General features: G+C 44.9%; 1 protein-coding gene across 1 annotated transcript in view; it reads right to left on the bottom strand.

Moving 5' to 3' along the window:
* LOC115189713 (ras-related protein Rab-21) overlaps nt 1-14,393 on the bottom strand; it is a 51,320-nt gene that overhangs the window by 13,881 nt on the left and 23,046 nt on the right. The window contains exon 2 of the mRNA XM_029748256.1: nt 10,110-10,169. Within this exon, the coding sequence (XP_029604116.1) occupies nt 10,110-10,169 (60 nt within the window). The remainder of the gene's footprint in view (nt 1-10,109; nt 10,170-14,393) is intronic.

Genomic DNA, 14,393 nt, shown 5'->3' with positions numbered 1-14,393 from the left:
GGTCGTTGCCAAGTTTGTCACGACCAGGTGATTTGGAGTGTCCCTTGACTTTCTTCCAATACACCTGTATGTCGTGTTTGGTGATGAGATCATCACAAGCTAGAATGAGCTCTTTGTTTTTCACCTCTTTACCACTTGAAGTGGTCATGTGCTTTTGTTTCCAAAATGGCAAGTGGCATAAGAAGGTGAGTCTCGCGTAGTTTGAGTCGGTGCAGATCGCCAGTTCTGCCAATTCGTGTTTCACCGCTGTTTGCAGGGTGATCAGCACGCCAGCCACTTCTGCAAACTGGCTGGTCTTGTTGCCAAGCTGAAATTGAAGTGGTTTGCACGGAATGTCGTTGTGCCATACCAATCCCACCCCAGCTTGCAAGTGGTCTAGATGGCGGTAAGAACAGCCATCTACAAATGCCATCGGCATGTCGAGACACACGTTCTCTTCGAAATAGTGATGGTTCGAAGGCAATGGCGGAGCGATGTCACGCGGGGTTGGTCCGGAGTCGGTTTCATCGTCACCACAGTGTTGACACACCGCCAAAGCACTGCCCAAAGGCAGGTTCTTTGCTTTTGCGTAGTTGATTACTACATCATGGCTCTGCAGCGTCATGAGCCAAGCCGCTATCCTGCTGTTGTGTACAGCACCCTCACGGATTCGTTGGCTTTTCAGAAAAGTCACAGGCTGGTGACATGTTTCTATGATCACCTTTTGTCCGCCGACATAACTGGTGAAGTGTTTGATCGCCCAGACTGTCGACAGCAGCGCTTTTTCGCAGTCTGAGTATTTGTGTTCGGCGGGGTTGAGTGTTTTGCTCGCGTAAGCAACCACACGTTTGTCTTGGTCGTATTTTGGTACAACCCAGCGCTAAGGCAGTGCTCTGAGAAACCGACTTCCAAAAAGAATGTCTTGTCTTTGTTGGGGTATACCAGGCAGGGTGCCTCGCAAAGCAGGTTTTTCAAGGAAGCCACCGCTTCGTTGTGAGTGACATCCCAAACGAATGGGGTGTCTTTCTGAAGAAGGTGAGTCAACGGTTTTGACAAGTCGGCGTAGTTTTCGATGAATTGACGGGAGTAATTACATACTCCCAAGAAGCTGCGCACCTCGTGAAGGTTTGTAGGTGTTTTGATGTTGCGAACTGCTTGGATTCGGTTAGACTGTGGCAGGATGCCCTCGGCACCCACCAGAAGCCCAACGTAGTTTACCTTGGTCCTGCACCATTGTCCTTTCATGATGGCCAACTTAGCCCCTGCAGTCCCGAGTTGGGTGAGAACGTGGTCCATTTCATTGAGGTGATGTGACCAAGTCTCACTTCTCATGAGAACGTCGTCCACGTAAATTATCGTCCCCCTAGAGGCTGCGTCTGGCATCGCCTTGTGCAGGAAGATGTTGAACTCTGAGGGGGAGTTCGCATACCCGAATGGGCAACGATTGAACGTGAAGAGCTTGTTCGAGAAAGAGAAAGCCAACTTGTGTTGGTCACGCGGGTCGACTGTCATGGTCCAGAAACCATTTGCCACGTCGACGGTGGAGAAGTACTTGGCGTTTGCCACCTTTGGCAACTCTTGGTCGAGCTGTGTCATTGGCCAACGAGACAACGGAACCAGTTTGTTGAGTTGTCTATAGTCAATGGTAAGACGCCATTTACCCGTTGGTTTCAGAACGGGCCACACGGGAGCGCTGTACGTACTGTTACATTCCCTGATTATCCGTTTAGCTAATAAGGAATCGATAATCTCTTGTACTGCTGCGTATGCTGCGAGCGGGATTTTGTATTGTCTAACGAACGTAGGAGTTGCTCCGGGTGGCGTAGGAATACGCACCACATGGATACCCGTAACCCCGCAATCCAGCGAGTCTGTCGACCAGATCTCACTGTGTTTGTTAAACAATTCTCTCAACTGATGGCGTTCAGTGTCATTGACAAGAGCATCAGCCTCCGACAGTAGTTGTATTACCTGTGCATGGAAACCAGGATATGGTTCGGCGACATTGTACAGGTCTTCATCGGGTGGTGACGGCATGTCACTTTTGGAAGAGTCATCGGTTGTTTTCTCACAAGAGTGTACTTCGCATGCAGGAGGAGACGCAATATCATCCTCCGTGACGATGGAGTATATTAACAGGTTGCTGTCAGGATCGGCATCCAGCCGGAATACCGATGTGTCGTCCAGTGGCAATACGGGAGTTAGTGCTATTGCTTTTGACTGACAAGTAAACAGCGTACCTCCCTCGCCATCTAGGTCTAGGGAGGACGGAAGAGGCCCAATCACAGGAACAACTAGTTCAAAATCATGGAAGGCGTAATCGATCAATGTTCCTAGCTGAGTGTGCCGAGGAATGGAAATATCCGCTTGAGTCAGATTTTGTACCAGGAGGTAAGTGGATCTAGCGGTTAGTTCCAACAGTGGGTTGCCATTGATAGTTAGCCCCAAGTCGAATAGTTTTGGAGAGGGTTGGAAGAACGCAGTGGTGCCTTCCATCCGGTATCCGGGCGCCAGGTTCAGTCTTACAGAAACCTCTGTGGTTCTTGCCGGTATCAACATGGCGGACTCAGTTATCGTCTTGCAAGCTTCAGGAATAGTCTGCCCGGAAGCCATTCGCACCGGGTCGAAAGACAAGGCCTGTTGGTTTGGCTGCGCCAAAGACCAAAGAACTTGGTGTATGGTATCAAGTTTAACACCCAATCTTACCAAAATGTCCGCTCCCACATAGACTGTATGTGGGAGGTCCACGACAACCAGTAGGTAGTGGGATAATTCCTTGGTTCCAATGCGGATCGATAGCGCACACACCCCTATTGCGGTGAGTGTTGTCTGGGGAGTCGTTCCCAGTGGAAATCTAAACGTTTTCTGCACAAGGGGATGGCAGTTAGCCGTTTTCGAAATTTCGTTGAACATTTCCAAACTGATTGCTGATTTTTCTGACCAGGTGGCCAGCCTGGTATCCTCAGCCATAGTGCCGTTTAGGCACACGCCCCCTATCAGAGGAGGGCGGTAAGTGTCGGCTGGTGAATCACCCAAGCCGCACAAGAAAACCACATGTTCGGTTAAGTTCCGAGTCGAACTCACATTGTCCTTTGCCACAAATGGCGGGCTCATGGCCAAGTTCACAGGGTTTGCGTCAGATGCTGACATCGGACCCTCGTCGTTGCACAATGTAAGGCAGGTAGCCTTGGAAGAATGCGGCGAAGTCAACGGAGTAGGCATAGGTATTTGTGACCAGATTTGATTGGTTTTCCAATCCATTAGTGGTACTAAACGGTCAATTAAATCACTCCCAATCAGCATTCGTTCGATTTCGATGCTAGTCACATACACGGGGTGTATCAGTGACACGCTTTCGAAGTTGAGTTTAAGTAGGAGACGTTTGGTTAGGGGCGAGGTAGCTTGAGTGAAACCTCGAAGATTCGTATCGCAATGTTCCGTTTTCAACCAACGTTTTGTTGGGTCCACTGCCCTTTTTAGTTCATCCAGCAAGGTTTCGGATATGAGGGAAATTGTTGAACCCGAATCTATCAGAGCGTGACAGGTCACACAGTCCTCCAGGACTGTTCTAAGGTATGGCCTGTTCGAGTTGGTTTTTCTCGTCATATCCCCAACAAAATGGAGTGGGTTGGGAGAACGGAGCGGTTTGTAATCTGCGTCGATTTCCAAGACAGATAAGTCACCTACGTGACCCAGTGGGTCCTCTATCGGAATGGTAGAGGAATCATCTGTTGCAAAGCTGCTTATCTCGTGCATCTCCACCTCCGTGTCCAAGTCTGTAGACAAAACCTGCGGGCTTGTGTCTAGAACGGGCGGTACCTGGACAGGGATTCGAGTGGGGGCGGGGGTAATGGGAATGTTTGCGTCCTCTTGAATTGCATGAATTTCGGCGGACTCGGTTTCCAACGATTTTACGCCTAGTCATGAGGATTTATCCTTGTCCTCTTTCTCAAATTTCTTACGATGCAGTACATCTTTTATCAGAGCTTCTATATCATTTCGGTTAGCGTTTAAATCATTGTTGAACACTTTGTTGCCCTTGTTACGCTTATTACCCTTGTGTCCTGACCCTTTGTGAGAGTTAGGCGGAGGGGCATGTCGGTTAGGTTGATCTCTACGGGACCTGTTAGATTGGGGACGTTCATCGTAGCTATTGTTACGGCGGTGGTTGTCGGGGTGGTGGTTACTTGGTAGCCACCCCCTTTGATCGTCCTCTTTTACAGCATATGTCCCTGATGCAGCCCCTTCTAATTCGAGTGACGGTTCCCGCCTAAGCTCGAAAGTCGAGGTGTCCGGGCTCTTAGCCCGGCTTGCTTTTGATGCTTCAAAAGCGGTGCTTGCCAGCTCTCGGAGCGTCGAGATTGGCAACCCGACGTGGGCAGTAGGGCCCAAGTAGTTAATGAAGTTGGGAGACATGTTTGACAGAAAAAGTTGTTTGAACGGTAATAGGTCTTCCATTCCTGTTTCAGTGAGCATGCCAAAGTAAGCTGAACGAAGCCGGTGATAGTAGGCTTGTGGGTGTTCATTTCGAGCTTGTCTGATATTGTTAGCCAACGAACTATCGTGTTTGCGAGTCGCAGAACCACTGAATTCTATTTTCAAAACCGTGGCAAGTTTAGCATAGTCGTTTTGCACGTGTTGCTCTTGTAGACGGATGAACCTTGTCACGTGTCTGTTGGACGTTCGCTTCAAAAGATAGAGCCTGTCTGCATTCGTAGCGTTTGGGTAGCCATCCAAGGCGTCCTCTATGTCTGCTAAGAATGTCTCAGTGTCGTTTGGCTTTCCCGGAACGGGGTCGAAGAGGCGGAAGTTTTTGACGATTTTGTCAAGGCGATCCCCGCCAAGTGCGCGGGGAGCATCTGCACTCTCCCGTGGAGAATTGTCGGCCGAGAGGCCAAGAGGAAAAGTCAAACTGTGGTTGTGTTGGCGAGGAGGCCCCAATTCACCGTGGGCCGAATGGCCAAGAGAAAGAGGCTGAAATCTCCTGTCATCTACATTCCCTCGTTCTCTTAGCTCCGGATGTGAGCTAGGTTGCTTGGTTTGGTTGTCCCGCGATAGCGCGTGACTGTTCTGGAGTTCCTCCAGATGATACCTAAGGGTGGTGTTATGCTGCATCGCAGAGTCCACCTGGGAGTTGAGGGTGTTTATTTTCGACACGTAGGTGTCGCCCTTTTTTCGCTCGGCCTCATACTTGTCTGTCATGGTTTGCAGGGAGAGGTCGCGAGTGTGGAGTGAGAGATCCAGTGATGCGATGTCCTCCTTTTGTTTAGAGGTCACATTTTCCAACTTTCTCACCTGGTCTTTCTCATCCTTCATTAAATCAGCGACTTCAATGAGTTCTGCTGTTTTGTCCTCCAACTTGGTCATTGTGTTCATTAACTGATCGTCTTTGGTCTGCAGCTTTTGGAATAGAGCATTATTGCTTTGAGTGGTTTCATTCACAACCGTTTGTAGGGCATCAATTTGCTCGCCCCGTTTTCTAACTAGCTCTTCCGATTCATCTAGTTTCGCGTGGACTTCATCGTATTTAGTTTTGGCTAAACCGAGTTGTTCTTTTAGAATACGGACTTGGTCAAGAGTTTGTTCGCGTTCTTTGTTATAAGTGTTAGACAGATCTTCCAATTTATCTGTTCTCACACACAGTTCCTCAGCTAGCAGTAGCTTATCTTTTTCGGCTTTCGATGCCAGCTCCCTGGTTCTCTCCACCTGTACCTTGAACTCCCCAGCTTCCTGCTCGTGCCTCTGCTGGGCACTGAGGTACTGGTGCACTGTCCATCTCTGCTGGTGGGCATAGTTGAGGGCTAAACTGGAGAGAACCTTCACAAGGCCTCCGCCTGATGGTCTATTTTGAAGAGCGTCTGTCGCAATGTCTGCATTTTTCTCGCTTATGGCATTGAAATCTAACATTTTCAGCCCCTCGGCATAGTTAGGATTTGCATCGTTGCTGAGGTCCGCGATCAATCTTTCCGTGGGTGAAGGTCCACTGATTAGAGGGGAAATGGGTGGAAACCCATCTGATGGATTGCTCATTATTATGATTGTCAGTTATTTCAATTTACGTAATGTTTGGGGTTTTTAGTTGGAGGCTGCAAACACGATTTAACTCAGTTTGTAAACGTCAATGAATCATCAAGACTGGGTCAGTAATGTGAGTTGGTTATTACTGAACTTGCCAAACAGGTTTAATTGATTAAATCGATTTTAATGATAAATCTAACCTGTATCGGCTATTTGGGAATTTTAGTTTTAATTCACCTGAAAGAGTTGCTATCTCTAAGTTAACGTTGAAAAGTTTAACTATGTCTCATTGGTTAGTACACATTAGTTTGCGTATTATTCCAATAACCAACCTGGACGGTAGTGTAGCAATTTAATGTGTATTAAATTGAACGAGACAATGATATCCAATCAGTTGAGACTGGTTAGATATCGTACAGCATAACCTGAATTATTTAAAAATAATTATTGGTGATTCTTCACCACCGGAGGTCACTGTTAACACAAGCTAAAATCGACAGGGTACCAGTGAAAATAGAATTTTACAGTACTGTTAAAAAGTCTACCTAAACACCATTAAGCTGGTAAAACAGCTTTAATCTATTAATCAATTTGAATGATTAGTCAACCCCGTATAGCTAAAGGAATTAGCTTTAATTAACCTGAAGTAATTGCTATATCTAAGTTAACATTGAAAAGTTTAACTATGTCTCATTGGTTAGAACACATTAGTTTGCGTATTATTCCAATAACCAACCTGGACGGTGGTGTAGCAATTTAATGTATATTAAATTGAACGAGACAATGATATCCAATCAGTTGAGACCGGTTAGATATCGTACAGCATAACCTGAATTATTTAAAAATAATTACTGGTGATTCTTCACCACCGGAGGTCACTGTTAACACAAGCTAAAATCGACAGGGTACCAGTGAAAATAGAATTTTACAGTACTGTTAAAAAGTCTACCTAAACACCATTAAGCTGGTAAAACAGCTTTAATCTATTAATCAATTTGAATGATTAGTCAACCCCGTATAGGCTAAAGGAATTAGCTTTAATTAACCTGAAGTAATTGCTATATCTAAGTTAACATTGAAAAGTTTAACTATGTCTCATTGGTTAGAACACATTAGTTTGCGTATTATACCAATAACCAACCTGAACGGTAGTGTAGCAATTTAATGTATATTAAATTGAACGAGACAATGATATCCAATCAGTTGAGACTGGTTACATATCGTACAGCATACCCTGAATTATTTAAAAATAATTACTGGTGATTCTTCACCACCGGAGGTCACTGTTAACACAAGCTAAAATCGACAGGGTGCCAGTGAAAATAGAATTTTACAAACTGTAAAAAAAATCTACCTAAACACCATTAAGCTGGTAAAACAGCTTTAATCTATTAATCAATTTGAATGATTAGTCAACCCTGTATAGGCTAAAGGAATTAGCTTTAATTAACCTGAAATAGTTGCTATATCTAAGTTAACGTGGAACAGTTTAACAATGTCTCATTGGTTATGGCACATTCGTGTGTGTATTATTCCCCTAACCAACCTGCACAGGTAGTGTAGCAATTTAATGTATATTAAATTGAATGAGACAGTGATATCCAATCCGTTGAGACTGGTTAGATATCGTACAGCGTAACCTGACTTATTTCACGAAAAATTACTGGCGTTTCTTCGCCAGAGGTTACGGATAGCCCAAGCTGAGGTCGCACAGGATTCCCGTCTAACGCGGGAATTCACTATGAACAAAGAGGAAAACAAAAATGGCGGCTCCCCTTTGTTAGTTTAGCATCTGGCGCAATGCTTAGCTTTCCTTGCGCGGGGTTTCCCCCTCGCCGCACAAGGGATGTTCCCTCCAACAAGGGAACGGGTTTACTTGGTGACGTCTCACGTTCAACCCTTAACCTCTCCCCGTTACCCAACGCGAGAGGTAGAGAGATAATAACTTCGCTTCGGTCAAACGAATATATCTACTCTAATTTCCGTAATGGCTGGCTCATATGTCCTCTGCTCTAGGAATTACTTATGACCGAGTCAGATCACTCCTGAAAGCGATCGACAGAAATAACACTACGTTAGGCCTAACTAGTATTATTTCTCCGAATGCCTGCATCGGCTGGTACATATGCCCTAGCTCGTAGCATTCAGTAGACCCCCTTCACACTGGCTTTGGTCAGATATACAACAGGGGTCGTTCTCTCCCGACCAGTATCTGGGTCAAATGGAACGACACACACACACTTCTCTCCCGCACTAGTCCTGCCTATAGCTATTAATGGAATGTATATATATTGCTACACAATTGATATGGAATAACACAACAGTGCGGCCTAGTCCTATCTTAGATTCCTCACAGGGGGCGCCATATGTCGTGACGTTGTATTAGTTAATGTGACGACTGTTGCTCATCGAATGATTAACGGTTTATAATTACGTGATTAAATGAATTAAGCAATGAATCAAGCAATTATTCACTCATTAACCTGGGGCACCATGGGAACATTGTTTTGATTGAGTTTCTATTTCCCAAATTAACTCAAAGGATATCAGAATATCGATTACAACAGTCGCTAAATTAATCAGTTTCCTCTACAGTCTCATTATCTGAAAGTCGTATAATCCGGGAATCTGCACGGACCCGGGCTTTACCACTGAATTTACCACACCAATCTTAGTTGATTATTTATTTACTAGCAAGCTAAAATGATGATAAAAATGCACATACACAAAACACAGTCTAGCTATTGATTAGGACTTAGTACAACGGGCCAACACACTCTGGCGCTTGTTACCCAAAATGGGGATTTTAAAGAGAGAGAAAGAAAGGAAGTACACGAGAGAAATATACATTTGGGTTCATTTGTCAGCCATGCTTATTTAAAATTAGCCTTGCCCCGAACTGCCGCTCTTATGGGTCAGAATATAATGATGTAATTACGTGTTGTAGTTCTCAGGTGGGACGCTCCGCGTGGGTCGTTTAGGCTTCTAAATGACGCAGTTCTACGGCGCAACTCTCCGGTTGTCCTCACGATGTCAGTGTCCTTCTTGGCTAAGTGGTCTGATCCTCACCCTTGATCTGAAAGGGGTCTTCTGAGGACAGACAGCTCTGTAGCTCAGAGCTCACAGCTTCGGCTCGAATGGTGTCGATACCACGATTCAATCGAGAGTGGAGGCTGGGTGGTTCGGCTTGGATTCACCCGCTTAGACACAGCTACTCGTCCGTAGCTCGTGTAGAAAAATATTTCTTTGTCTTCAACCTTGTGTTTCGTTTTGGGGTTCGTCGACTTTGTTAGACCTTCGCTGCAGCTTGGGGTCAATAGTCTCCTATGTTAATTCTCCAATCTCCTGTCTTATACCCTCGGGTCAGAGGTGGGTGTGACAGCCTTTAGGGCGATTCTCTGGGCGGACCAAGTACAGGGGCAAGGCTTAGATTTGGCTAAAAATCCGATTTTAGACACTAACTTCACATTTCATCTTTGCCAAAACATTCTGTTTGATTTGGATATTTTCCAAACAGCGTACAATGTATAAACATCAGGCATATACTGGGAAAACTCTTAAAGGTACAATGTTTTCATAATAACGTCATCTCTTAACCTTTAAAAACCAATACAAAAGTTACATACATTTTAATATTCCACTTTTCGTCATAACCACCATTGTGGCTGACGGAAACCATTGTTCCAAAGTTCCTTTATTGCATGTTTAAGGTTCTGAGGCCAGTTCTCCATTGTTAGGACAAAGGAATTTCTCTGTATTATGGGCATGAGGTGTCATAAAACCCCCACATCTTCAGACCCCTAGATCTCTCCTCCTCTGTTGGGGGTTTGGGAGATAATCTGTAGGGTGGTGGTCTCCTGTACCCTGACCTGATCAGGACAGTCATGACAACAGGGAGAGATCACTGCAGGACCATGTGTTACAGGACAGAGAGAGATCACTGCAGGACCATATCATTTCTTCGAGGAGGAACAGGAAGTCAAAGCAGATGAAGGGATCTACATCCTGTTCCCCATATGAGCCCTGGTCAAAAGCAGTGCACCATGTAGGGAACAGGATGCCATATGGGACCCAGAGGAGTGTCCGACACGCTGAGAGAGAGCAGGCCTTACCCATATGGCCAGGTTCACCCTCTTCCCTGTGATGTTGAGCTTCTTGGTGAGGAAGGAGGCCTGGAAGAGACAAAACACATTAGTCATGTGTCTGGAGAAACACACACAGTAACAGGCCCTGGTTTAACTGACAGTATTAACTACATTCAGCTCTTATCAACAAGCTGCTGTGAAGAAACACGTAAGATACACAGGGAGAAACAGGGACAGACATCAGCTGTGACACGGGCCCTGGTGAACAGGGACAGACATCAGCTGTGACACGGGCCCTGGTGAACAGGGACAGACATCAGCTGTGACACGGGCCCTGGTGAACAGGGACAGACATCAGCTGAAACACGGGCCCTGGTGAACAGGGACAGACATCAGCTGTGACACGGGCCCTGGTGAACAGGGACAGACATCAGCTGTGACACGGGCCCTGGTGAACAGGGACAGTCTCCCCTTGCCAAGTCTTGCCTGGCAGTGGATGTGTGTCATTTGGAAAACTATCCCCTTTTAGCCCAGTCATCTACCTAGAACACCATTCACGCTTGGAACACGTTCCTTCTTAGTATGCAACTACTACACTATATACTTTGACAACTTTAGTAAGTTAAGTCATTCTGTTCCCATCCACAGTAATGATCTGGTTCTAAGTATCTCTGTTGAGGTATCATCATCATCATCATCATCATCATCTCTACATTCTCTTCCTCATTAAGACACAAAGGGATTCCATAATGAAAAGATCTCTGTTGAGGTATCATCATCATCATCTCTACATTCTCTTCCTCATTAAGACACAAAGGGATTCCATAATGAAAAGATCTCTGTTGAGGTATCATCATCATCATCTCTACATTCTCTTCCTCATTAAGACACAAAGGGATTCCATAATGAAAAGATCTCTGTTGAGGTATCATCATCATCATCATCATCATCATCATCATCATCTCTACATTCTCTTCCTCATTAAGACACAAAGGGATTCCATAATGAAAAGATCTCTGTTGAGGTATCATCATCATCATCATCTCTACATTCTCCTCCTCATTAAGACACAAAGGGATTCCATAATGAAAAGATCTCTGTTGAGGTATCATCATCATCATCTCTACATTCTCTTCCTCATTAAGACACAAAGGGATTCCATAATGAAAAGATCTCTGTTGAGGTATCATCATCATCATCTCTACATTCTCTTCCTCATTAAGACACAAAGGGATTCCATAATGAAAAGATCTCTGTTGAGGTATCATCATCATCATCATCATCATCATCATCATCATCTCTACATTCTCTTCCTCATTAAGACACAAAGGGATTCCATAATGAAAAGATCTCTGTTGAGGTATCATCATCATCATCATCATCATCATCATCATCATCATCTCTACATTCTCTTCCTCATTAAGACACAAAGGGATTCCATAATGAAAAGATCTCTGTTGAGGTATCATCATCATCATCTCTACATTCTCTTCCTCATTAAGACACAAAGGGATTCCATAATGAAAAGATCTCTGTTGAGGTATCATCATCATCATCATCATCATCTCTACATTCTCTTCCTCATTAAGACACAAAGGGATTCCATAATGAAAAGATCTCTGTTGAGGTATCATCATCATCATCATCTCTACATTCTCCTCCTCATTAAGACACAAAGGGATTCCATAATGAAAAGATCTCTGTTGAGGTATCATCATCATCATCTCTACATTCTCTTCCTCATTAAGACACAAAGGGATTCCATAATGAAAAGATCTCTGTTGAGGTATCATCATCATCATCTCTACATTCTCTTCCTCATTAAGACACAAAGGGATTCCATAATGAAAAGATCTCTGTTGAGGTATCATCATCATCATCATCATCATCATCTCTACATTCTCTTCCTCATTAAGACACAAAGGGATTCCATAATGAAAAGATCTCTGTTGAGGTATCATCATCATCATCTCTACATTCTCTTCCTCATTAAGACACAAAGGGATTCCATAATGAAAAGATCTCTGTTGAGGTATCATCATCATCATCTCTACATTCTCTTCCTCATTAAGACACAAAGGGATTCCATAATGAAAAGATCTCTGTTGAGGTATCATCATCATCATCGCTACATTCTCTTCCTCATTAAGACACAAAGGGATTCCATAATGAAAAGATCTCTGTTGAGGTATCATCATCATCATCATCATCATCTCTACATTCTCTTCCTCATTAAGACACAAAGGGATTCCATAATGAAAAGATCTCTGTTGAGGTATCATCATCATCATCTCTACATTCTCTTCCTCATTAAGACACAAAGGGATTCCATAATGAAAAGATCTCTGTTGAGGTATCATCATCATCATCATCATCATCATCATCATCTCTACATTCTCTTCCTCATTAAGACACAAAGGGATTCCATAATGAAAAGATCTCTGTTGAGGTATCATCATCATCATCTCTACATTCTCTTCCTCATTCAGACACAAAGGGATTCCATAATGAAAAGATCTCTGTTGAGAAATGAAAGTGGAGTAGTAAGACATTTAGTTGAATGGGTTTTCTACTCAGGAAAGAGAGGCAGTAACTTTCTAATTCACCCGGCTGTCAGAGGAAAGATCACCAGAAAAAACATCCTAATTTCTTTCTCAGACTGACATTTCAGCATCTGCCTGCCTCCGAGCTTTAGAGTTTTAAAGGAACTGACAGTTTGAGAGAGTGAGAGAAACAGTGAGAAACAGATGAGTTTTAAAATAGCTCAAAACAGCATGAAGATACAACAACATGTGTTAATGTCATTAAGGCCCAGCCAGATTTACTAGGCTAGCTGAGGACAACGAAGGCTCGCTCTCAGTCCACCAGCATATGATCACCATCACGTGTTGCTCAGCAGGGTTCTAGAACTCAAGTCAGTCCCTGTATCCACGGTAACACGCCATCCAGACAGTACAGTCACGCAGGCTAGCTCAGTCACGCAGGCTAATCCAGGAAAACCTGAGGATACTGATGGGATTACTAGGCCTCGTTAAAACACTGGGAAGCAGCAGTGCTAGCTGCGTCACTACAGATCCTGGTTCGATTCCAGGCTGTGTCGCAGCCAACCACGACCGGGAGACCCCTGAGGCGGCGCACAATTGGCCCAGCGTCATCCGGATTAGGGGAGGGTTTGGCCACCTGGGATGTCCTCGTCCCATCACGCTCCTTGTGGCAGGCCGAGCGAAGGCACGGTCACCAGGTGTACAGTGTTTCCTCTGACACATTGGTGCGGCTGGCTTCTGGGTTAAGGGTGCATTGTGTCAAGAAGCAGTGCGGCTTGGCAGGGTCGTGTTTCAGAGGACGCATGGCTCTCAACCTTCACCTCTCCAGAGTCCATACAGGAGTTGCAGCGATGGGACAAGACTGTAACTACCAATTGGATTCCCCGAAATTGAGGAGAAAAAGGGGTAATAAATAAATAAAAATACATTGGGCAGCATTTAGATGTTTTTATTTGGATACAGAGAACTAATGAATGTCAGGGGAAGTAATCTGAAGACAAAGCCTACTGTGTGAGGTATTATAGCTAGGGTAAAGTATTGACAATCAGTGTTCAGTTCATACATGATGCAACACCTCTCAGATGTCCTGTTGTTATGGTTTTTCTTTCTGCAGCTATAAGACAAGACAACACAGGCCATTTCCACACCTTTCACCCAGGCATCCTGTTGTTATGGTTTTTCTTTCTGCAGCTATTAGACAACACAGGCCATTTCCACACCTTCCACCCAGGCATCCAGATGCCCAGTTAGGGTAGAGACATGTTCAACATGTGCCTTGGTGGAGGATGGCATAAAGACTGCATAATGGTTCCTGACTCCCTGCCCCACAACTAAACCAGTTACCTCCAAAGCAGCTCGTTTCCTCCAAGACAGAAGCTAACAATGAAAGTAAAAAGGTGTGAACTCAGACAACAGACCGCATCCCAATCACAGACCGCATCCCAATCACAGACCGCATCCCAATCACAGACCGCATCCCAATCACAGACCGCATCCCAATCACAGACCGCATCCCAATCACAGACCGCATCCCAATCACAGACCGCATCCCAATCACAGACCGCATCCCAATCACAGACAACCTTTCTCCAGCAGGAGGACATTTTTACCCAGCATCCTCTCTTTAGCTTCTAGAGCTGGCCAGTATCTCTAGTCGGCTCTGGGCAGAGCTAATGGCCTGGCTGTCTGCCTGGAGCCTCGGTCTCTCAGCCAGGACCAGCCCAGTGATGACTGACTGACCAATAAAAAGCTTTTGGCTGCTCTGAAG

Source organism: Salmo trutta, unplaced genomic scaffold, assembly GCF_901001165.1.
Source record: "Salmo trutta unplaced genomic scaffold, fSalTru1.1, whole genome shotgun sequence".
NCBI lineage: Eukaryota > Metazoa > Chordata > Actinopteri > Salmoniformes > Salmonidae > Salmo > Salmo trutta.
Note: the sequence above shows the minus strand (reverse complement) of the source record. Positions and strands in the feature narration are given on the sequence as shown.